We start from the raw sequence: 23571 nt of genomic DNA on the forward strand, positions 1-23571 counted from the left end.
CTTTCCACCAAAAGACTAATTTTTCCCAAAATGACATCTCGGTGGCATTTTGGGAAAAATTAGTCTTTTGGTGGAAAGTGAGAAAATGTTATGAAATTTGTGGCAAATGAGACAATTTCTCTATCTTATATACAAGTGTCAATATATACGCTGTCAAATTTTGAATACTATTCTAAAAATCTAAAAAAGTTGACTATATTTTGCTATAAATAACTTAAATCGTTAACTATTTGTCTAATTAATTAGTTTAGAATGGAAATTTTGTATAAAGGGAAAATAACTTCATCTGGCTCTTTATTCTTCAGAAAATATTACGGAATATATTCCAAGGTTATTGGCTACATAAAAATAACATATATGTGTTCTATATTAATAACGGTTTTTTCAACTCTACTGCTTTTTTGCTCTGATGATTTTTAGAGTTTATTAATATAAGTCGGATTAGGCTTAAATGAAGATCTTCTCGGCAAAGCAAGTATCCATCAAGATTTCCTTCATAAAAAATAAAAATCAGGATTTCCACCTATAACATGACTGCAAATTTTTGTGACCTTATATTATTCATTTGGGACTAATATTATTAACACTAAAATGCAAAAATATTATTTTTACATACTGCAATAAATTATGTGGAAACTATAGGTAATGTGACTTAAACTATAGGTAATAACAAAGCTCGAGAGAGAAAAAGTTTTTTTTTTTTAATAGCGCGAGAAAAAAGCTATTATATTTAAATATCAATTTAAAAGGATGGTCGTTCTTTTTTTACATTATTTTAATCTATATCATTTACAGCTATTTTCTCCCTTTATCAGAATTGCTGTTTGGCTGGAATAAAACTTCCATTTCCGGCCGAACGACCGCCTCTAATTAGATGATACAACGAATTTTGTTAAGATTTACGTGGACAATAAGTCACCGTGTTTGATTAGCATGATAATGTATTTTTTTCTTCTTTCTATGTTAATTAATTAGTAAGATCAATATAAACGAGGATGGTGATAGAGTTAATCTTCATACTATACAATGATGTTCATATACAGCTTAAGATTACCTGTATGAGTTTTGTTTGATAATAATAATAATCAACACACAAACTACGAGATTGAATATTTTTTTTTGGCTGCCCTGAGCAGAAAAACTCCCACAAAAATAAGCAAAAGTCTCGTCTCTTAAGTAACAAAAGTTTGAGGCTGAACATTCCCTCAAAGCTTGACTTTGACCAGTTCGACTTCGTAAATCAGCCACGCTTTGCCAATTTCACTGCAAACAAGTACGTCGAAGAATATAGGATAAGCTCCCAAATCGCTCTATGAATGTATAAACAGATAAATAAATAATAGCACGCTTTGCGATTGGGAAAAGATATAAACAGCACATTTATCAATGCTATGAATGATATTAATAATACAAGCATTGGTAACTAAATACAAATCTCTATAGCTTGGATCAATTAACTTCAAAATAATAATAATAATAAAACTCCTAAATATCTTTACAATTAATTAGCAAAATAGCCAAATCAAACCTTTAAAATTGCTAAATAGCCAAGGTTTTGTAAATACTAAGTAAATAGCCACTGCATTTTAATTACAAGCGCAATTTTACCAAAATACCCATAATTTTCATTCCCGCCCATTACAAAAAAAAAACCTAATCAATCAGTAAATTAAGATTGCGTAAATCAAGGACATTTACTGAACAAATCCATTATCCCACGTATAACCAATTCGACCTCATTTCATTTCAAAGAAAAAAAAAACAAGAAAACGATCGTCCTCGCCCCGTTCATCAAGCGCCCCTCTCCGTAGTGACGATCTCCAGTGCCTCCTCTCTTGCACGAGGCTTCCTCGACGCGAAGGACGGACTTGGCGGTCACTTTTTCCGAGCGACGAACCAGTCCGGTGACAGCCATTTTTTCCGACGAGCCAACTTTTGTCTCCAATCTGCGTAGCTAGTCTTTGCGTCTTAAAGATCCATACCTCTTCCTTCGGACCTGGGGTTCCGTCGTGACAATCTCCAGTGTCGCTTCTCTTGCAAGAGGCTTCCTCGACGCGAAGGACAGACTCGGCGGCCACTTTTTCTGAGCGTCGAACTAGCCTGGTGGCACTTCGTCTCCGATCTGTGCGCAGCAAGTCTTTGCGTCTTCCAAATCTGGTCAATTCGTGCTCCTCGTCTGTAAATAGTTGTAAATAGTTATACATAATAATGTAAATATTTGTTCATTTAGCAATAAAAATCAATATATCGTAAATAAGATAACAACCAATTGGAAACTTTCAAAATTTGAAAATATTTTCACCATAATTTAGTTCAGATTTACTCATATGTACTCAATATTATATGTTTATTTACGTGTATTTTACACAAAATATTAATAGAAAAATATGTAAATATTTGAGACTACCAAAGAAAAAAAACACAAAAAAACATCGAACGTCTATATTGCGCAAAAAAATTGAAAAGGAATATTTAGAATAACCACCGTATAAAATAATAACAATTATAAGATACTTTTTAATTTTGAAAATCAATTAATCATGATTTCGAAATCAGTTGCTATAAAATAGGGATTTAATTGACAACCGATTATATGTTTAAAATTTGAAAGAAACTGTGAAAAAAAAAATTAAATTTAAACTAAATTCGGAAATAAAATGAGGGAGACAAAGCTGGTAAATAGATTTATTCATATTTACTCAATATTATATGTTTATTTACTTGTATTTACACAAAACGTAAATAGAAAAATATTTAAATATTTGCGACTACCAAAGAAAAAAAACGGAAAAAAATCGAACCTCTATATTGCGCCAAAAATTTGAAAAATAATATTTAGAATATCCACCATATAAAATAATAACAATTAAAAGATACTTTCAAAATTTGAAAATCAATTAATCATGATTTCCAAATCAGTTGCTATAAAAAAGGGGATTTGATTGGCAACAGATTTTATGGTTAAAATTTGAAAGAAACTGTAAAGAAAATTCAAATTTAATACTAAATTCGGAAATAAAATGGGGGGGACAAAGCTGGAAAGTACAAAATTTTTTATTGGGCCACGTCATCCGAGTGGCTATTTACTTAGTATTTACAAAACCTTGGCTATTTAGCAATTTTAAAGGTTTGATTTGGCTATTTTGCTAATTTACCCATATCTTTATACGTATTTGGGAAAATATCTTTTAAAAAGAAACTACTGTATGAGTATAGACGGCACAAATTAAAAGGGCAATTTGTAATATAATCACACATGCGTGGTTTGTAAAATACAAATCACTGAGTGAACTAAAACTCTTTAAACATACTTTTCCCAGGAAAAAAAAAAAAAAAAAAAAAAAAAAAAAAAAAAAAAGAGGAAACAATTAAAATTAAAATAATTTTAATCATACAATTGAACGTTTGTTTCAGTGGACACTTGGTGCAATGCAAATGCTTGAACTTGAGTTGACTATTTTTCATTCTTTTACAATTTGATCTTTTATTCCTTGTGTAACACTTGTAGTTTTCACTTTTCATACTGATCATCGAAAAACGCTTACATATAACGTATCTGATTTAAGTTGTCAAAATCACATCGAGTGATTTTAGTCTTTAACACTATGTATGAGAAAGAATCTGAAGCAAAGGAATAAATTTGACAAAATAATAATGCTTTCTGCTTTCCAATTTCTTTAGGTAAATTTTATTTGCTTTGGGACAACTGGGTCTCAGTTATTATCTTTGCGTGGTTAAGATTAAGATTCCCTTTAATGGGTTCAAAGCAAGCAGATTTGTAACATTTCCACATTAGCCTAAACTTAGGCCAAAATCCTACAAATAGGAAAGGAATATTATTAGGAAGCTTGCAGAACTTTAATGATATTCCATAAAAAAAAAGGAAGCAATGACGAATTTATTAACAATTCGTGATTAGAAAAAGGGTCTAGTGGATAAAAATAGTTATATGAAATATTGAAAATTATCATATAAGCAACATTTTGTAATTTTTTTTTGTAAATAGTCACCAGCAATTATTTACACTGTTGAAAATACGTAAATATTCACCGAAATTCCCGCCTCAAATATGAATAATTACTGGGTATTTACGTATTTTCAGCGGTGTAAATAATTATTGGTGGCTATTTATCAAAAAATTACGAAACGTTGGCTAACTAGCAATTCCTCTATTTTTGGTGGCTTAGTTATCTAATTATTTGTAAAAAAAAAATGCCAATGAAATCATGTAATACATTAATTCAAACCATTGATTTAATTATTATTATTATTATTATAACTATTATGAAAATTATTTACGTAATTGATAAAATACAGCGCGAGGTTTGTAGCCTAAGTACATTGATTTAGTTGTCCATTATTAATATACAAAATTCGCATTATTTGTTTGATATTTTTTGTATACGCAGGTGATCCAAAAAAAAACGATGAAATCAATCTCAAATTTGTTCGAAACCATTTTAAAGTCTTGGGATATGCAAAAATTGAGACTTAAAATTTGAGACACTCGAATACCACTTGATCTCGTTTCCAACTATTTGAGCTAATCGATAAATGAAGAGACGAGGATCAATTACTCAAGCTCATCTACCATTTTAGTTTATCATATGTTCAAGAGACAACGTTTGACTACCCAAGCTAATGATTTAGATGAGCATATATGTCACCAAAAAAATTAAAGCACCTAAACAAATGTGTAAGATATTAGATATTGATCAAATTTTACTTCTTCAATGGTTTCATGACATTGAAATAAGTTACCTCAATCATCGACCTCATCGACGCTTTCGATTCAAGTTTACGCACCATCCAGTGGCAACGGTTGATAGAAGTTATTTTATATATGTTCGAGATATACTATGCAATAACATAGTATATACTTCTATACAAGAACACTTCAAATTAAAAGGAGGATTGACTCATTATTAATCTAAGACATGTATATACTCAATTTTTACACAATGACACATTTCTCCGTAACTCAAAGAGGACATAGCCTATTAATTTGTGTGTTCAATTATTTTTCCCCACTCGTATTTATTATTTTGATGTTTGATTTCAATAGTAGATCTAAGTTTTATTGTTGGCGAATTTTTGCCGTCAAACATATATGCTAGATCAAGTTAAAGATGCGTGTTCATTTATTTTCCTCATGATTTATATTTACTATTACGTTTGATTTAACAGAAAATTAAGAAAATAGCTAATTTAAACGTTTGACATTGCTAAATAATCAACGTTTGGTAAATCTTAGATAAATAACCAATTTCAGACGTAAATTTTATGTAAATAATCAACGTTTTATCTAAGATTTATTAAACGTTGATTATTTAGCAATGTCAAACGTTTAAATTGACTATTTTCCTAATTGACCCAAATTATGATTGATCTAGTCTTCTTTATTGACCAATTTTGACCGTCGATAAATAAAAGACAAGTAAAGTAGTGGTATTTTATTTGCTCGTGACAAAAGGGCTCCATGGAAGTGCATATCCTTTCCTAAAAGCAACTTTGGTGGGTTTTAACGGATCACGACAAACAAAATGCACATAAAAATATACAAGGGGAAAAAAACATGTAAAAGAAAGAAGAAAAGAATTGTGATATTTTATATGGTCGGCTTAGGATATCCTAACATAAACAACCTTGCCATCTCATAGATGTGGCCACATACCTATGAATTATGATATAAAGCAAATTACTTTTAGCTCAAATCTTCAACGTCCATACAAATAATTATAGATAAATAAATAAATAAAAAAACTAAAAAGACAATCCTTTTTTATTCCCTCCTCTCTTTTATTATATATTTATATGAGAATTTAACTTCTTCTTTTTTTGACATATACATATCAAGCCTTTCACCTTCACTTCATGCAAAAGAGATTCGTTGCATGTCCCACATCTTTTGCCTTCCAAATTATTCCTTCCCAATACAAATATATATATATATATATATATATATATATATATATATGAAATACATATTGACACATTTCTTTGATTCTTCTATATTACTCTCCATATCTATTCCCTCTATCATCAAACCCCCAAGAAAACTAATACAATAAAAACCAGCTCAGTAGTTTTCTCCGACGTCCCAAATATCATGGTACCGGAATTAGAGGTAAGCTTAAATTACTTTAGTGTACATAAAATTTAATAAATTCTCCATCGTTCTAAATTGCTCTTTTCTTATCAATAATCTCTAAAATATTTCCCTGTCCATGCATGTAATAATAACACTATATATATATATATATATATATATATATATATATATATACATATACATATATATACATATACATATATATACTCCAGAAACCTCGGGTGACGGAGATACAAGTGAGAATAGACTGCAATGGCTGTGTCCAAAAGATCAAAAAAGCCCTTCACGGCATCAACGGTACGTAATACTATATGATCAATAATCACTACTATATATTAATACTTTATACATATCAAAATGACTTCTGATATACATATGTATTGAAATAAAATTGAAAACAGGTATATATGATCTATACATTGACCTCCCTCAACAAAAGCTGACCATAATCGGCTGGGCTGACCCGGAGAGGATAATGAAAGCCATCAAAAAGACGAGAAAAATAGCCACCATTTGCTCCGATGATCACTCGGAAAACCCACCGCCGCCGCCGCCAAATGATCAACCCGATCAACAACCGCCTCAAGATAATAATAATAATAATAATAATAATAATAATAGCCCCGACCAACCACCCAACCCGGACCCACCACCACAACAGCCCGACCCGGGCCCACCACAACCCGACCCGGCCCAATCCCAGCCCGAGACCCCGCCGCAGCCCCCCGAGCCGCCCCACGGAGGAGCGGAAATCCACCACGTCGTCTACCACCACCCTCCTCCTCCTCTTCCTCCGCCGCCGCCACGTCAGCATCATCCACAGCCGTACGATCTCGATCGCGATCATCATCACCGTGGACACTGCGGCGGCGGCGGATATTATTATAGTAACCCTAACCCTAACCCTAACCCTAACCCTAGACCACTGTACGGCCCAAATAATAATAATAATTACTGGAACAAGTACCAAACCCTAGACCATCATCAGCGTCCTCCGCCGGAGCCGTCACAGCCTCCTCCGCCGGAACCTTCGCCGGCGCCGGCGCCGGAGCCACCGGCGACGGTGAGTTACCACACGCACAGACCGTCCTCTTATGTGACGGAGTATCATCAACAATTTCAGCAGCCGCCACAGCCGAGGCCGGTGATGACGTCAGCGTCGCCGCCGGAGCAGAGTCACGTGCAGTATTATAATGACGGTACTTCGGCTATTAGGTATAGTAGTAATAATAATAATAATAATAATGGTGGTTATTATAGTAGTAGTAATTATAATGAGCGTTACGGTGCTTATAATTACTACGACCATCATGAGCAACCTGGTAGTCAATATTATTACTACAACAATAACACCCCTAGCAGTTACAATGGCAATGCTTCTTCTAGTAATAATAATTATAGTAGTAATGGTAATATTACGTCCATTTTTAGCGATGAAAACCCTAATGCTTGTAGAATAGTGTAACTCGATTTTAATATTCATGTGTAATGTAATAGCTATGGAAAAAGAATATATATATTATGGTGAGGAATTTTGGTTGTAGCTTTTAGACTACATTTTTTTTTTAACGTTTAAGCTTCGAACGTGTTTTTTTCATGGAGATATGGTTTTGGTTACGTAAGTTCTAGTAAGGATGTGATATTGTTGAATTTATGATGATGAGGAATAAGATTCCATTTTTTTTTTCTTGTTAGTGCTGGAAGAATAGATTCTGGATTTCCACCACCTGTATCAATCGTTGAATTATTTATATACATTTTTGTGTATTTGCATTTTGTGTACTGATAACCCTTAAAAGCCTAGCCCCACTATTGAGGGTATTGCATTATTAGCCTTTCAATTTTAATTTTATTTTATTATTTTTAGTTTCGTATCGCATCATAACTCTAGCACTTTTGAGATATAGTGTCAATAGAGAATTTAAGAATCTTGGTATAAAATAATGTTTAAATGAGCTTTCATGCCATGTCTATAACTCATTTAAGTGTGGATGAAAACTAATGTAAAGAAACGACACAAATATTATAAAAACGACAACTATCCCGCGACTAGAGGCATTAACGACAAGAAAATTGCAAAAATTAATACACGTTAAGAAATAAAAGAAAACCAATAGCATTGCTATGTGACACGGGTCACGACAAAGAACGACCCACTCACATTTTGACACGTTCATTGTGCTGCCATGTGTCAAAATGTGAGTGGGTCGTTCGTTGTCGTGACCCGTGTCACATATCATTTCCGATATTTTTTAGTACCACAAAAAAGACAATCATAGCGCAATACTAGATAAAAGATACGTATGACGTATCATACGTGTGTTTTTTTGTCACAAGTCTCAGCTCAATAAACGACACTATTTTGTATAAAAAAAATAATTGTAAACCAAAATCCCCAAATTAATTCAACATGCAGAAAGAAAAAGAAAATAAAAAAAATCTCTTCCGAAATTGTTTTTTTTTTTTTTTTTTTTTTTTTGCTCAGACATTTGCAAAATTGCCTGATTCTTCTACAAGTAAAGAATACTAATATACACCAATGGACCTATACGAGCATTACATTGCAAAACAAAACAAAACCGTAAAATTAACTAAAATTGAAGTGTTTAATATCAATTCAACAAGAGCAAAATTGCAGGACTGCAAATGTAAATATCATCTCGTTTGCCAACTTCTCTAACTGCAAAAATAATTACAAATAAATAAATAACCAAAATAAATTTTGTTTATCTATGATTCGAATTTCGGTACCTTTCGTCGTTGTCGCTGCTTAATTCAGATTCACCACCGTCTTCCTCGTAAAGAACATCCTCATCCTCATCCTCGTCCTCATCATCACTCTCGTCCTTCTCGTTGTCTTCGATCAACGCTGTCTTGGGCTGCGCCGCCTTGTTGATCTGTTCATAACAAGCCCAGTATTATATATACACAACACAAGTCATATATATATATATACACATATATACTATCAATTGAGGACCGATATAAAGCAAAGAACTGAACCTGCGCTGTCACAAGTTGTAGACGTCCCGACAGCTGTAACAGAGATTGGATAGACGATCCTCTCGATTTGCATAACTGATAACGCAAAAATAAAAATAAAAATAAAAATACATAAAAAAAAAAGATATTTGAATAAAATAAAATAAAAAATCACTGGTAATAATAATAATGACGCGGGTTTTTTTTTAACCTTAAACAAGGAATTGAGAAATTGAGTTGCGGGTTCTTCCAACATGACATGACGACTATGGTACACAATTATGGTGTAAATCCATGGAAGAACATACTTCCCACTAGATGACCTATTTTCAACAAGAAAAAATCCAACAAAAATATAAAAAGTTAATATGAGAAAAATAATTAACAGAAATCAACATCAGAGATCAATTTAGTTTTTACCAGAAAGTGTCGAAAATTTGAAAAAAAAACGATTTAGTGGACAAATATACCCTTAAAATAAATAAATTGTGTGGGACTACGGCCATAGACCATAGAATCGTAGTTTTCTCAATAAGGGTATTTTATTTTGGTTGTGCTGTGAGTCATATTTTCCCAACTTTCGGCATTCTTGAGTTAAAAAAACTCGATTTCATGACACAATCGTTATAAAAACCTGATTTTAATGAGAGAGAGAGAGAGAGAGAGAGAACAAACCCTGATTGCCACATAGCCACCAAAACTCCGAGCAACTTGTATGCCTCAGAAGGTTCTTTAGACACCACAAACTCCTTTATCTGCAACAATATTTTTATTTACTTTATCATTTAAACAAAAGCGAAAGCCGGCCAAGATTGAGAAGCAAGAAGACAGATAGAGAGAGATATAACGATGGACGACCTTCTTTTGTGGCGTCGCAGCTTCGAGATCGATTCCGTCTAGAATCGCAGAGTTTTGTTTGGGTTTCAACGTAATAATATTATCATCGTCTATTTTACCGAGCAGCCCTAATGATCTGAGCCGGTCCTCCATGCAAATGGCTTCGGAGTCAACTTCCATTGCTTCGATTTCATCTAAGACCAACCCATATCACAATATTAACAAACCCACTATACTGAACAAAAATAATATAAATATATATTATATGATTACCTTTGCTCTCCGCGGGTGAATCTGTGGCTCCCTCGTTCTTTTTCACACGGGAATCAAGGACCTTTGGGATCGGAAGCAGAGCATCCTCGGCGTTTGCACGGTCCAAAGCAATGACTGAACCAAATCACAAATAAAGAACAATTGGTCAGAGAACAAATAAATATATATACACACACACATATATTCAAAATAGCCATATGAAACCAACTGTTTAGCAAAATAGCCAAACTTTCAACTTTTAGAAAAATAATCCAAGGTTGACAGTGTCTAGAAATTTTTTGACACTACAATATTTGACATTGTATACAAATTTATTGACACTGGTAAAAAAAATTATTCAGGCACGGCACTTGCCTATTCTTGTAAATTTTGGCTATTTCACTAATTTCGCTATTTTACTAAATTTTAGACAAACTTTGGCTATTTTACGAATTTATTAATTACATTTTTTTTTCAAAAATTTATTAGTTTCAATTGGCTATTTAGCTAGAAAACTTATTACACCTAAGAAACAACAATTTAAAAAACCTACCTCTACTTTGAACGCCTCGTCCTTTCTTAGACTTGGCGAGCGATTGGGTGGCCGACAAAAGAATCCCGTCGTTTGAACTACCCAACAGAACATCGGTGCCGTAATTCACCGAGACTTTCAAAAACGTCGGTTTCGCCAACAATCCATAGGCGACAAAGACCTGCTTTGAACCCTGTAGCCTCGCGGCGAATATCGAAGCCCTCTTGTTATCGGAGACCTCGTCGCCTTCAGAAGATACCACGATTTTTGTTGGCTTGGTGTTTCTCAAGTCTTCAATGTTCTTTCCGGACCAGAAATAGCAGACCCCGGATTCCGAAACGGCCAACACGTACAGTCCCGAGTCTCCGCGAGCCTTGCAGTCCAAGAAAACCGGCGGGTCGTCCATGGCTAGGGCACAAATGGCCGATTGCTTTTTGGATGATCCTCCGACACTCCAAACCGCAACGTACCTTTCTCCAACCGCCGACGAGAGGATGTACTTCTTGTCGTCGCTGAATATTAAGCACCGAACATTTGCCTGTAGAAATTAAAAAAAAAAAAAGTCTTTGGGATATAAATTCCGGTATCAATAATACTTTCTTTATCTCCAGAGAAACCTGAACTCTTCTCGTTTCGAGACCAATTTATTCTTGGGTCCAAGGACAATTTCCGAATAATTAATTTATGTAATTGGATTCTAATTGCATACTTAATTAACCAAATTCGGAAGAACAAAAAATGCATAGTTTAAAACCCTAATCGTAAAATTTAAACAGCCTATTGGCTAAATACGTACCAGAAAGTCGGAAACTAATTATATTTACAAAAAAAATGGAAGCTCGGGGTAACACTGGACCAATTCGAGTGAGATCAGAAAGAATAAGAGCTGAAATCTGAAACTAAAGTTGACGACCAAAGAGCGTTGGAATAATAAAAAATGTATAATTTGAAAACCTACTAGCCAATATTCAGCCTGATTCCATACTTTAAAAAGCCTAATGGCTAAAAAAAATTAAAAAGGGAATTAACTACATAAGACTGAATTTTTTGTGTCATAAAACAAACTACATGAGACTCTCACCGGATGGCCAGTGAATTTCTGCATTGTCTTGTGATCGGAAGTTCCAAAAGTCTTCAATTGCCCTGAAGCCGTGGCTATGATCTCCCCATCTGATCGAGGAAAACATGGATAAACGCTTTAATAGTACTTTCTAAAGATTCGTCTAATTGGGAGACACCTGTTAGGAATCTAGGGTTCATAGTAATTACTAATTAGTAAATAATTAGGGGTTAAAATCTAGAATAGTTAAAGTTGTTAGTCTATAAATAAGAGCTACTGCGGTCAAGAAACGCAAAACTCTTAACCAACGAGTGAAGCCGAAATTCTGGAAAAATATCCTTTGTACTTAAATAATAATAATAATAAACTCTTCTCCTCGGATAGACACTTATCGAACTATTATTTACAAAACTCTTCATATCAAGTAGGTTATTATGATCCAAACTTACTATAACAACCTAGGCTTGAATTTAAGGAAAAAAATAAATAAAATTTGAAAGAAGAACAAACAAACAAACAAACCAGGCGAAACGGCCATCGAGGAAATCGCTTTGGCGGAAGCTTTGAACTTCCCCAAAATATTCCCGGACGAGAAATCAACATTGCACACCATTCCATCGACGCCCACCGTGTAAACGCTCGACGTTTCCTTCGAAAACGACACAGCACTAACACCCCTGCAAATAAATAGATTTCATAAATATTAGTTTCATTTTCACAATTTTTTATAAAAATAAAAAATAAAAAATAAAAAATCTAACCCTGGATGGCAATCTCTGAGCCTCCATTTCAATTGGCCAACGGAAACATCGAGCGCCAAAACATCGCCGCTTCCGGTCCCCATAATCAACAGAGAATCACCTAGCTTTCTCTTCTTCTGTAATTTAATAAATAAATAACAAATAAATAAAAAGGCAATGTCACAAACAATGAGTATTTAAAAATTTAAAAATATTTAAAAATAAAAAAACGACCTTCTTTTCGAGAGAGAACCATTTGATACAAGTGTAATCAACAGAGAGGTGACCTCTATTGGCCAACAAGCTCTCGCTCTCTTCGGACCCGACCATGTCTGTGAACTCTGTCTGAACTTGACCTTTCACTGTGTCCCATATCTAACTCCCCCAAATTACACACACAAAGCTAAATAAAAATTAGGTTATTGTAAAACAAATTCAGGTTTTGAGCTTAATCGAAAAACGAGGAGAGTTAAACCTTGATTCGACCATCGCCGGCGGTGATGGCGACCAAGTCCATGGAAGGACTAAACGCCGTCAAAACGTCTCTAATGTTCGACGAACCCATTTCCAGAGACAGAGAAGAGAGAGAGAGAGAGAGACTTAAACGGAGTTCTGAACTTTACATGTGAGAGAGAGAAAGAGAGAGTTCGGCGAATTTGGGGGAGAAAGAACGAGAGATGTAAAACCCCAGAGGTTTTTCGGTCGATACAATTTGGGCCTTTCATTGTCTAATTGGGCCTTCAATTTCACTCTCAAGGACTATATTGGGCCAAAAATTTATGGAAGCCCGAGAAGTATATTGAGCGTTTTCAGTGAGGAATGTTTTGGTACAAAAATACCTGAATCATTTTATTTTATTTTCAATTAATTTTTTATCATTTAATTTAAATTTTTTTTAATATTTTAAATAAAATATTAACTTTTTCCTTTTTTTTCCCTCGTCTATTCTCATTCATAATGTTAGATTTTTTTTTTCTTCCTTTAATTTTTTAGTAGTTTAGGGTTTAGAGTTTTTATTAAATATATGCTTTATGCGAAATGAAAGGAAGGTATTTGAAGTTAAAAATATGATTTCGAGATGTTTGTTTAATTTTTTTTTTTAATCTTGAAATTCTTTCTGTCTGAAAAGATTTATTGACATCCATCTGGATATCAATAAATCTTCGAAAAATCTGTACATTTCTCTGAAAATTTATTGACAACTAATTTATCTTCAAAGAAATTCTCAAACCATTCGTGTCTTAAATACTATATTGAAAACAACATTGAAATTTAATTTGTACCACATTCTTTCCTTCGTATTTCGACCTCTATCTTTCCTTTCCTCGGGCTCTCCCTCTCTCTCCGATGTTCTTACTCTCGCTCCTCTTTGTGTTTTAGTCAAACTGTCTCTCATTCTTGCTTTTGTTTGCTCCGAGTCTCTGGTTGCTTATTTCTATGTCTCCTTTATTTGTTTAGTTAAAAAATGAAACGGGAACGCATTTCTAAACAAAACGACGGACAAGTGATATCGAAAAACGTAAAAAAAAAAAATTAAAATTAAAATAACGAAACATAACGTTCGTTCTTTTGGGATATGTAAAGGATATATGCCTTCTTTTGTTTGACACTGTGTTAATCTAACTATTTTACACTTATGTTCAATACTTTTTCAAGAAAGATGCCATTGCCATCTAGAAAATAGAAATGGCCAGAGAGGTTTTCTCAAATATTATTTTCCAGCTATATATTACATTATAAAATTATATTGTTAGTATGGTACTTGTCCATTACCACAGCAAACAACAAAACTATTCAAACTATTTATGAGATACACTTCTGAAAGAAAAAAAGGAAAATCCGACCAAAGTAATGGATGACAAAGAGAAAGTTGCACCAGAAATTGTATCATTCAAATTTCAACAGACCCTACATCTTTGTATTTTATTCAATTTCTATTCATGCTATCCTCTGAGCAGACAAGATCACAAGAGTGACACTCATGACTCATCAAATCAACGTCCTCTTATACTAAAATTATTATAAATTATTAGTGTCCCCCTTTTTTTATATATAATATATATATATGTAGGGAGAAAAAGAAGAATAATAAATCACATTTTAATTTAATCAAACAATTTCAAAGAAAATAAAAAAAAAATAGGAGACAAACAAAATAACAATAATATCCCCAAGTCCTCCTTTTTGCTACCCAAAATTTCCTTACACATGAATGAAGAAATGAAGACTGTACAAAATATGCAGACTGAAAAAACATGACAAGAATGCAAAAGAAAAAAAATACTAAAAAAGGAAGAAAAAAAAAAATGAACAAGAAGAAAGAAAACAAATCTTCTAAACATGGTGTGTCTTATTGGAAAAGAATGTGGTTCTTCTTGTGATTGATTCCCAAACCCAAACGGCTCTCTCTCTCTCTCTCTCTCTCTCTCTCTCTCTCTCTCTCTTTAATGTGAAGGAATAGGAATTTTTTTTTCTCTTTTTTTTTTTCTCTTGTGGAGGGTATATAATAATAACAAACAAATCACCAACCATATCACAAGGCTGAAGAATAAGAAGAAGAAGAAGCTTTTCCTCCGAGCTTCATCGACGAGGAAAAGCACGAGCTCGACTCCGTATCGAGCTCGGGACAAGGCTGCGGCGAGACCGAATCCGACGACCCCGATACGTTCGAGCACTCCCAAGCCGCCGATCCGACGGCCGAGCCCGAAGTCAACGACAACTCGACGTCGACAAGACATATCGACGAGAACGGCGATTCCTCGATCCCAACAAACTTCCCGGCCTTGACGATCTCGGTCCCCGTCACGCCTCTGATCGTGATGCGATCGACGGTCGGGATCGCTTTCGGGTCGAACTTGTCGTCGGGGTGGGACCCGGAGGACCCCGAGGCGACGAAGGCCGTCCCGACGTTGCTCAACGTCAGGTCCGAGACGAGGACGTCCTCGATGAAGCCGCCGCGGCCCTTGGCGGTGGAGAATCCGACGGCCACGAGGGACTCGGAGATGTCGAGGCGCTCGGCGCGGACGGCCGAGATTCCGCCGGACATCTCGGTGCCGAAGGAGAGGGAAGCGCCGGAGTAGGATTGGAGACGGGCGTTGCGTACGTGGACGTCTTTCGTGGGCCGTCTGTAGGCGATCCCGTACTCGTCCCAACCGCTCTTCAGCGAGATCGCGTCGTGACCCGTGCTGATCGAGCAGTCCTCGATGCACACCCCGTCCGACGAATCTATTAAAAAAAAAAAACTATATATCATTTATGCCCCTCTAGATAAAATTTCTATCGTTTGTGCCCCTCCGCCAAATGAAATCCTGGCTCCGTCGCTGACAACATTTTAGCAATATATCTTTTTTTCGGACGATTTTGGTGATTACCTGGGACGATTCCGACGGTGAAAGGCGAATCCGAGGGAGTGTGGACCGAGATGTTGTGAATATGTACTTTGCTGCGATATTTCGAGTTTATTATTATCATTATTAGAGCGCAAAGCTTTTCGATCGTTTCTATACCAGAACGAGCTAATATTATAAGAAGAAGAAGAAGAAGATGAACCTGCAATATACAGGGTGGATATTATAAGCGGGGGCGTTGAGGAACGTGAGATTTGAGACGACGATGTTTTGGGAATCGATGAACTCGACAATATGAGGCCGGCTGTAATTTAACGACCCGGAGCTGAACCAATCCCACCACACCGATCCCTGCCCGTCTATCGTCCCATTCAAACCTGTAAAAAATAAATTATATAAAAAAAAAAAAAAAAAAAAAAAAAAAAAAAATTGAACCAATGATAGAAATTATATATATTTATCGTATTTACCGGTGACGACCACATCGATCAACTTGTATCCGTTGATTAAACTACGATACCGTTTCCCGGGAAGCTCGATCCCTCTTCCGTACGATGGAAGAGGTTCCACAATGTCCCAATGACTCGGGTCCTAATCAAACCAACAAGTCAATCAATCAATCAAACAATGTAATAAACTCATCAATGTCAAATGCATCAAAAGGTTTCCATCATTAACGACGTGCCATAAAGATCGCGGCTTTATGGGTTAACTCATCTCGGGGCGGTGCTCGTTGATACCATGTTCACTTATCAAAAATGTTTATAACGTAACGATAATTCGCCAATGTCAAACATCAAAAGGTTCCACATAACTAACAAGCTTTACGGGATCAAGCATCTCAGGCCGGTACTCGCTGGAGTCATTGGCCTCTGAAACCACGTCAACTTTGCGAACAAGGGGTATTTTTCGTAATTAACCAATCGATCCCAAGGATCACAAAGGTCACAGCTTTACGGGTTCACTCATCATGGGTCGGCGCCGTTGGGCTCTGATTCCACGCTAACTTACCGAGATGTCGACATCACAATCAAAGGGTATTTTCGTAATTAACTCATCAATGCCTAGCATCAAAGGGCTAACTCATCCTGGATCGGCGCTCGTCGGGGCGGTGCCGGGGCTCTGATACCATGCTAACTAACTATCACTATCGCAGCAGCGTAAAAAATAAAATAAAAATAAAAAAAAAAGTAAAGGAGTCATGAAGGGGTATTTTGGTAATTTCGGCACCTGGGAGGCGAGGATTGAAGCGCCTTTCTCGAGGAAGAGGGTGAGGTGGCTGGTGAGGTTGATGCTTCCGGTGAGCCAGCGGCCGGGAGGGACGTAGAGCTGGGCCCCGCCTTTGTCGGCAAAGGATTTGAGGTAAAATATGGCGTTTTGGAAGGCTATGGTGTTGAGAGTTTTTCCGTCCCCAACGGCACCGAACTCCAATATCGACACGCTGTGAGGTCTCGGCCTCAGCTTCTGAACCGTGAGATCGCATTGCACCGAGGAATCTTCTCCGGCGATTTTCCCGGCATTGCTCAAAGCCAACAGCAAGAGCAATACCCCCTATAAATAGTTGGAAAAAAAAATTATATATATGTATATATTATTTCTCAGAATTGAAAATAATCATTCAATCAATCAATGTATTGGAAATGTGCGTGATCATCGAAATAATTTGCGGAATTGAGTACTGTTTTCGGGTTTGGATCATATGAATCACCAGCCAAACACTGGAGTCTATGTGCGTTTAAATAAATAAAAATAGCCAATTTTCATGGCAGATAATTCAGGATTAAATACTGGTTTAAAATGATTTAACGGAATTGAGTGAAGGTTTGCGATTTGTGTTTAGTTAGAGAAACCCTTCTCTGTGAAGCTGGTGAACAGTGATGAGACGGATTAAATTATGTGAATGAGATTGAGTGGCTTTGAATCAAAGATTAGATAGTAGGGAATGAAAATGATAAACAGCATTTGGGATTAAGACACTAAGCGTAAATATATAATATTAAAAAAAAATTAAAATTAAAATTAAAAAATTGGGAATTCTGCAAGAACCATCAACATTTGAATCTACCGAATCTACGAACGAAATCGAACACAGTAATCTAAAGGGAAAAATCAAGAACCCTAAAGATACAATCTTTGATCGAGTGATATCAAAATTGGTGCTGTATTCCAAAATTGGGTTCAAAGAAAAGAAAATAGAATATCAAATAATATATATCAAAAGAATTGAACAAAAACCCAAAAAAAAAAAAGAGAAACGTACTTACTAGCATCTTCGTGGGTCAAAGCCTCTTCTTGAAGAGCAATGACCAAAGAGAATCAACGGTCACCGGAAAAAAAAATTGTTCTGAGAAGAGAGAAGAGAAAGAAGAAGAGGAAGAAGAAGAACCCCAAAAAAAAAAAAAACAGGGGAACTTTTGAGTAAGTAGAGAGTTATGGGCATTAATTATATAAATGACACAGAATGTAAATATTGATAAGTATATATGCCTATATGGTAAGGAATTAGGAAAAATAAAAAATGACAGCTTTGTGGGAAAATAATTGTGGGAAAATAATGGGAATAAGGAAATCAGGGATTTAGGAATAGTCCACAAAAGAGTATAAAATGGAAATAGTACTAAAATTATGGAGGATTTTTAGTTGACACTAATCACTAATTAGTAATAAATTGAAATCTATAGGGATTTGATTAATAACGTCTCTCGCCGACACAATTGTTTGAAACGGCCATCCTATATAGGAGAGAGAGAGAGACAAAGGACATAAAAAAAAATTTGATGAATAATTTTTTTTCGAAGGAGTAGTGTTGTGATGTCTTTGTTTGCTTACACTTGGTGAAAATCAATTAGTGGTGAGAACAAAATAGAGAGAGGGTTTGATAAAGTCACCTATGGCAAGAAAAAGGTAGTCAATTGGCATTGCAATTTTTATTATTTTTTGCCAAATTTTGGTGTTTGACAGAGAGTTGTCATTGGGTCCTAGTTTTGGAAACTCCCTTAACCATTTGGCATTTAATGTTTACATACTTTTGGTAATTTTCTTCTATAAATGTGTTCTAATACTACTCGAAAGTGAATGAGAGAAATATTAAATCTTCTTGGTATAAGGAAAAGTCTTTTTATTTTAATTCGTCGTGATTTGATTTTAAGATTATTTATGGAAAATGTTACCATGATTATCATTACGTTAATACATAGTTGATTCTAATATGGAAGTATATCATACAAATGCAACACATGAATTTCTATTTTCGGAAGTTATCTGCATAATAGATGACACACTAATCATTTTAATATGTGATGAATAATAAGATTTGTAATAATCCTCAAAATGGCTTAGAATTTGTTGGTGAAAAAAAATAGTTATAGCAATTGTTTCAACCGAGATTAATGTCTGCCAAATCGACTCAGTCGAGACATCGATAATCTCTTATATTAAACGAATTTCAATACCAAAAAATGAAAATAAATAGAGTGTTGAAACTAGGTGAAGTGATGACAAAATAATTCATTTTTGAGCCTCAATTTCATGTGTGCATATCTAATCTCCTTGCTATTGAGTTTATCTTGCGCTCAATATGGATGGAAGAAGTTTAGATCGTGGGTTGATCAATGCAACGACTGAACGGTTATTTGGATAATTGTTTGGACCATGTGATATTATGGTGGTTATTTAATGACCGAGTGGCTATAGTAGGCCTCGAAACGGTTACATAGAGTTTATGTGATCATGGTAAACGTTTATTTCGACGAGTCTTAAAGTAATCGCTAACTTCTCCAATTTTATTTATTTTAGTTAACGGATTATGGGACCTTACTTTATAGTATTGCTATTTCTCATTTTGTATGGTTATGAGGCATTTATATTCGGTAATTTCTCGTGAAAACTAAAGGTACTTCTAGACCTATTCTGTAAATTTTAAGTTTTTCCCAAGAGAGTTCATACCTCATTTAAAGGCAAAGTGAATCTTTATTGTTGAATTGTTAACCTTTGTAATTAGTATTTAAATGTGCAATATAATTAACTGTGTACTATGCGATATAAAATAAGAATGTTGTATTGAACATTTAAAGAGGGTATACAAATTCGTTATTCATCTCAAAATTCAGTGTACACATCTAAGAGATTTATTTTCAATCGTATTAAAAGTTGTAATAGCAATTTAAAAAAATGTATGACATTTTTAAAAAATTTAAGATTGTAGTAAAAGAGTAACGATTTTAAAAGTTGGGGTTTAAAATTTGGGAAGCGAACATAAGAAGAATTCGATAATCCTGACTTCCCCAATATTTTTCCAAATGTAACATTTAATTAATAATTTTTCTTTTGCCTTTTGCATTTGTTAGGATATTTTTGTTATGTTCTTCGTGACCCTTGAACTCTCATCTCCTCATTTAAGGTGCTTACCACAAACTAGACTTATCCAATTATTTTAAATTCGAATAAAAATAAGCCATGATGTTTTATTTATCGGTTAATTTTGTAAAATTGATATCACATATATTTTAATTACATATTATATTTTTCACAAGTTAATTCAAAGTAGTTTTATATTATTTAATTTCATAATTTTTATTGTTTGTTTTAATCCTTAAGCTAAAACCACTTTCATTTCAATATTTGAAGAAAAAAAAATATTTTTGTCTCTCTTTTATTTTTTGCTTGTAGCTTGTGACGATTGAGCATGCAATACGCATATAAATACAGTCACGTTTAACGGCAAATATATATATACATATATATATATATATATATATATATTCAGTGTCCTATATATATATATATATATATATATATATTACTTCAATCATGCATTGGATGCAATAATGCCAAAATTTTAAATGTGGGAGATATGGTGAATAGGGGTATAGATTATTATAAAGTACTACTACACATGCAATAGTTAGATAATATTTGTGAATGCACTAGATGTATGATATAGAATTTTAGTTTGTTGGCATTCACTCTTTATGATGGATCACCGATCACAATTAAATGAGAACAAATCTCGTATTTTATCATTAGTACAACGTATTTTCATAAATGACATTATTCTTAGAAAAAGAATTATATCATTGTTTTGTTCATTTAATATAATATCACATTTTCAGTTGTCCTTGGTTTTTTAATTATGAAATTGATGGAAAAATTTAAAACTCCATTTAAAAAAATTAAGGGACCCAAAGATTGATTCCTCAACAATAAGCACATTCTTAAGAAAATAATACACAAAGAACTAGTAAAAAGGTGGCAAATGAGTATAAAATTTAAATATGGCTTTCAAAAATAAATTAAAAGATCTCAATGATTATTTGCAAGGTCATGACGGCAAAAAAAAAAATTGGCGGTTTTGCATATATATTTTGACATTAGAACAAATTTGTTATATTGTCACAAACTACAAATTTAAGCATTTATGTATACAATTCATAAGGTACCACTTAAACTCAAAACTATTATCATAATAATAGTACTACCACCGGTACCACCACGTGTATGATGTGATAGTTGTTAACGGACATGCATGCATAGTTGTAAATAATAGATATTCGTGAAATAGTATTTCTAAACTAACGTTTAAAGAAGATGATAAATTAAAATGCATTTTGTGATTTAAACATATATATATATATATATATATATCTAATATTTGGTTGGATTATATAATATAAATTCAGTATGTGTTAATTATATAATATAAATTCAGTATGTGTTAATTATATAATATAAATTCAGTATGTGTTAATTATTCATTTATGTTTATCTATATTACCTTGTTTATATCATATACGTTAACCGTTTATAATCGACTATAATCACACTCGTTTATACATTCAAAATACCGTACAATATCATATACCCTGTGTTTTAGTGAAATGTCGAGTTTAACCTTCGGTTTTCAAAAATGTCGAGTTCATACCCTCTGTTTAACTAAAATGACGAAATTATACCCTGAAATGAATAACAGCGTCACAAATCTCCCTTTCATTGATATTAACTCTTATATAAGAAAAACCAAATCAAATCTAAATCAGTGCCCTAACTTCCAAATTCTCAATTTTGAAATAAAAATAGCATTAAATTGAAATTAAATAAAAAAACTCATATCTCCTAAGAAATGACTTCATTCCGTGTTCGAATTGTAACTCTAAATTCTGGATTCTCTGTTCGAATATGCGATTTTGATGACTATCAACTATCGATGTTTACCCATTTGCCTCTTTCTGTGTTCTTCACGATTAAGAGACTGTTGTTTATTTTTTAGTTTTTAAATAAATTACATATATGGCGCGAATGAATAAAGATAATTGGTGTTTATATATACATATTATAGTCAACGTCAATGAAAAGTCAATAAAAAGAATATTTGTGACACTGTTGTCTATTTCATGGTATAATTTCATCATTTTAGTTAAACTTGGGGTATAACTTCGTCATTTTAGTTAAACAGATGGTATGAACTCGACATTTTTGAAAACCGAGGGTTAAACTCGACATACCTACTATATAACGAGGTACTCGAATCCAACTAAAGACCAATGAAACATACGTTTCGTAAATTTTTACCTAAACTTTTTTTTTATCAATTTTTATATATTTTCCCCATGATTATACGATAATTTACCTATAAAGAAACTGTTAATATATATATATATATATATATATATATATATATAAACTAAATTAGCACGACTCAAACTTTAATTTAAAGCTAAAGTATAATCATTCTAAATTGATCAAAAACTAAAACACGAAGTAAATGTCATAATATAAAATAAAAAATAAAAAAACTATATCAAATAATCGAATCAAATGATTATACCGTTAATCAGAACTACAACCAAATTATGCAAAAATTAAGGATATAGCCCAACTCTTCTTAAATACTTATTAAATTATGTCTTTCAGATTTTGTGCTATTTTACAAATTATTAAATTCTCATACTAGAATAAGGCGTCTAAAATGGCCACATGCCTAACTCTTCCTAATAGTAATCATATCACAATTTATAGTATTTTTTTCACCGTTTACATTGAATAATGGTTTGTCACCATACTATAAGATCCCGGGCCTTTATCGCATGTGGGTATCATTCTTGGCTATATTTTCATTAGTTTATCTATACCTCTAGAGTATTGGAGGCTTGTTCACTAAATCATATAGGTCCGATAAGACTCAAGCTTGCACGCCAACCCTTCAAAGTTATAAATGAGATCGACTTGCTAGTCATATCATCCAAGTCGGGAAGGACTTTGTCCTACCGCCTTTCCTTTTTAACCCATGTATGTAGACGAAGAGCAATGAAATGCACCTTATCATATAGAAGAGGTGTGATATTTGAATCAACAACAAAAACACAACTATAAACAAACAAAAAAAAATCAAATCAAATCCGTAGCTTTTCCATTAATTTGACAAATTAGCTTTAAAATCACAGTACAACCAAAGAGGCGATTCATCAAATCACTTTACAGAAGAATTAATTTTAAAGAAAATTATGCCAGTTTTAACGTTGCACCTCCGCGATCATCCTTGGTTCCGTCGACGAGGATTGAAGGTCATTGTATCTCTTTACACTATGTAACATACATTTACACACGCTCAAAATACAAATTACAAAATTGTTTTTGTTTTTGTTAATGAGATCGCAATGCCAATCATCAATTTGACATGTCTATCAGATAAAGAATTTAAGATTAAAGAATGA

The 23571-nt window shown here is 33.7% G+C and overlaps 3 protein-coding genes across 3 annotated transcripts; 1 reads left to right on the forward strand and 2 right to left on the reverse strand.

Moving 5' to 3' along the window:
- Nucleotides 1-5989: 5989 nt before the first annotated feature.
- LOC149392730 (uncharacterized) lies at nucleotides 5990-7915 on the forward strand. The gene is made up of 3 exons (XM_089617371.1): nucleotides 5990-6127; nucleotides 6325-6409; nucleotides 6514-7915. Exons 1-3 carry the CDS (start codon nucleotides 6110-6112, stop codon nucleotides 7575-7577), a joined length of 1167 nt encoding a protein of 388 aa, XP_089473497.1. The 5' UTR covers nucleotides 5990-6109; the 3' UTR covers nucleotides 7578-7915.
- Nucleotides 7916-8563: 648 nt separating this feature from the next.
- LOC149392731 (transducin family protein / WD-40 repeat family protein) lies at nucleotides 8564-13162 on the reverse strand. The gene is made up of 13 exons (XM_089617660.1): nucleotides 12991-13162; nucleotides 12750-12890; nucleotides 12537-12652; nucleotides 12298-12452; nucleotides 11797-11885; nucleotides 10737-11253; nucleotides 10205-10318; nucleotides 9953-10125; nucleotides 9770-9849; nucleotides 9306-9417; nucleotides 9116-9190; nucleotides 8864-9009; nucleotides 8564-8792 (listed from the first exon to the last, which is right to left on the reverse strand). The coding sequence occupies exons 1-13, from the start codon at nucleotides 13078-13080 to the stop codon at nucleotides 8789-8791; spliced, it is 1812 nt and encodes a 603-aa protein (XP_089473786.1). The 5' UTR covers nucleotides 13081-13162; the 3' UTR covers nucleotides 8564-8788.
- Nucleotides 13163-14671: 1509 nt separating this feature from the next.
- Nucleotides 14672-18312, reverse strand: LOC149392732 (Pectin lyase-like superfamily protein). Its single transcript, XM_089617079.1, has 6 exons — nucleotides 18127-18312; nucleotides 17093-17413; nucleotides 16333-16453; nucleotides 16065-16239; nucleotides 15887-15957; nucleotides 14672-15740 (listed from the first exon to the last, which is right to left on the reverse strand). Exons 1-6 carry the CDS (start codon nucleotides 18130-18132, stop codon nucleotides 15049-15051), a joined length of 1386 nt encoding a protein of 461 aa, XP_089473205.1. The 5' UTR covers nucleotides 18133-18312; the 3' UTR covers nucleotides 14672-15048.
- Between the last annotated feature and the right edge of the window lie 5259 nt (nucleotides 18313-23571).

The sequence above is a fragment of the Urtica dioica genome, chromosome 6 (genome assembly GCF_054948205.1).
Source record: "Urtica dioica subsp. dioica isolate 48M chromosome 6, U.dioica_male_clone48M_v1_H2, whole genome shotgun sequence".
Lineage (NCBI taxonomy): Eukaryota > Viridiplantae > Streptophyta > Magnoliopsida > Rosales > Urticaceae > Urtica > Urtica dioica.

Coding starts and splice junctions, on each gene's coding strand:
- LOC149392730 (XM_089617371.1), top strand. Junction 6,410..6,513: donor AGCCCTTCACGGCATCAACG/GTACGTAATACT, acceptor AATTGAAAACAG/GTATATATGATCTATACATT.
- LOC149392731 (XM_089617660.1), bottom strand. CDS start 13,080: ATGGGTTCGTCGAACATTAGAGACGTTTTGACGGCGTTTAGTCCTTCC. Junction 11,886..12,297: donor CTCGATGGCCGTTTCGCCTG/GTTTGTTTGTTT, acceptor TTCCTCGATCAG/ATGGGGAGATCATAGCCACG. Junction 9,418..9,769: donor GTGGCTATGTGGCAATCAGG/GTTTGTTCTCTC, acceptor TGTTGAAAATAG/GTCATCTAGTGGGAAGTATG.
- LOC149392732 (XM_089617079.1), bottom strand. Junction 16,454..17,092: donor CTTCAATCCTCGCCTCCCAG/GTGCCGAAATTA, acceptor TGGTTTGATTAG/GACCCGAGTCATTGGGACAT. Junction 15,958..16,064: donor ATCCACCCTGTATATTGCAG/GTTCATCTTCTT, acceptor GAAATATCGCAG/CAAAGTACATATTCACAACA.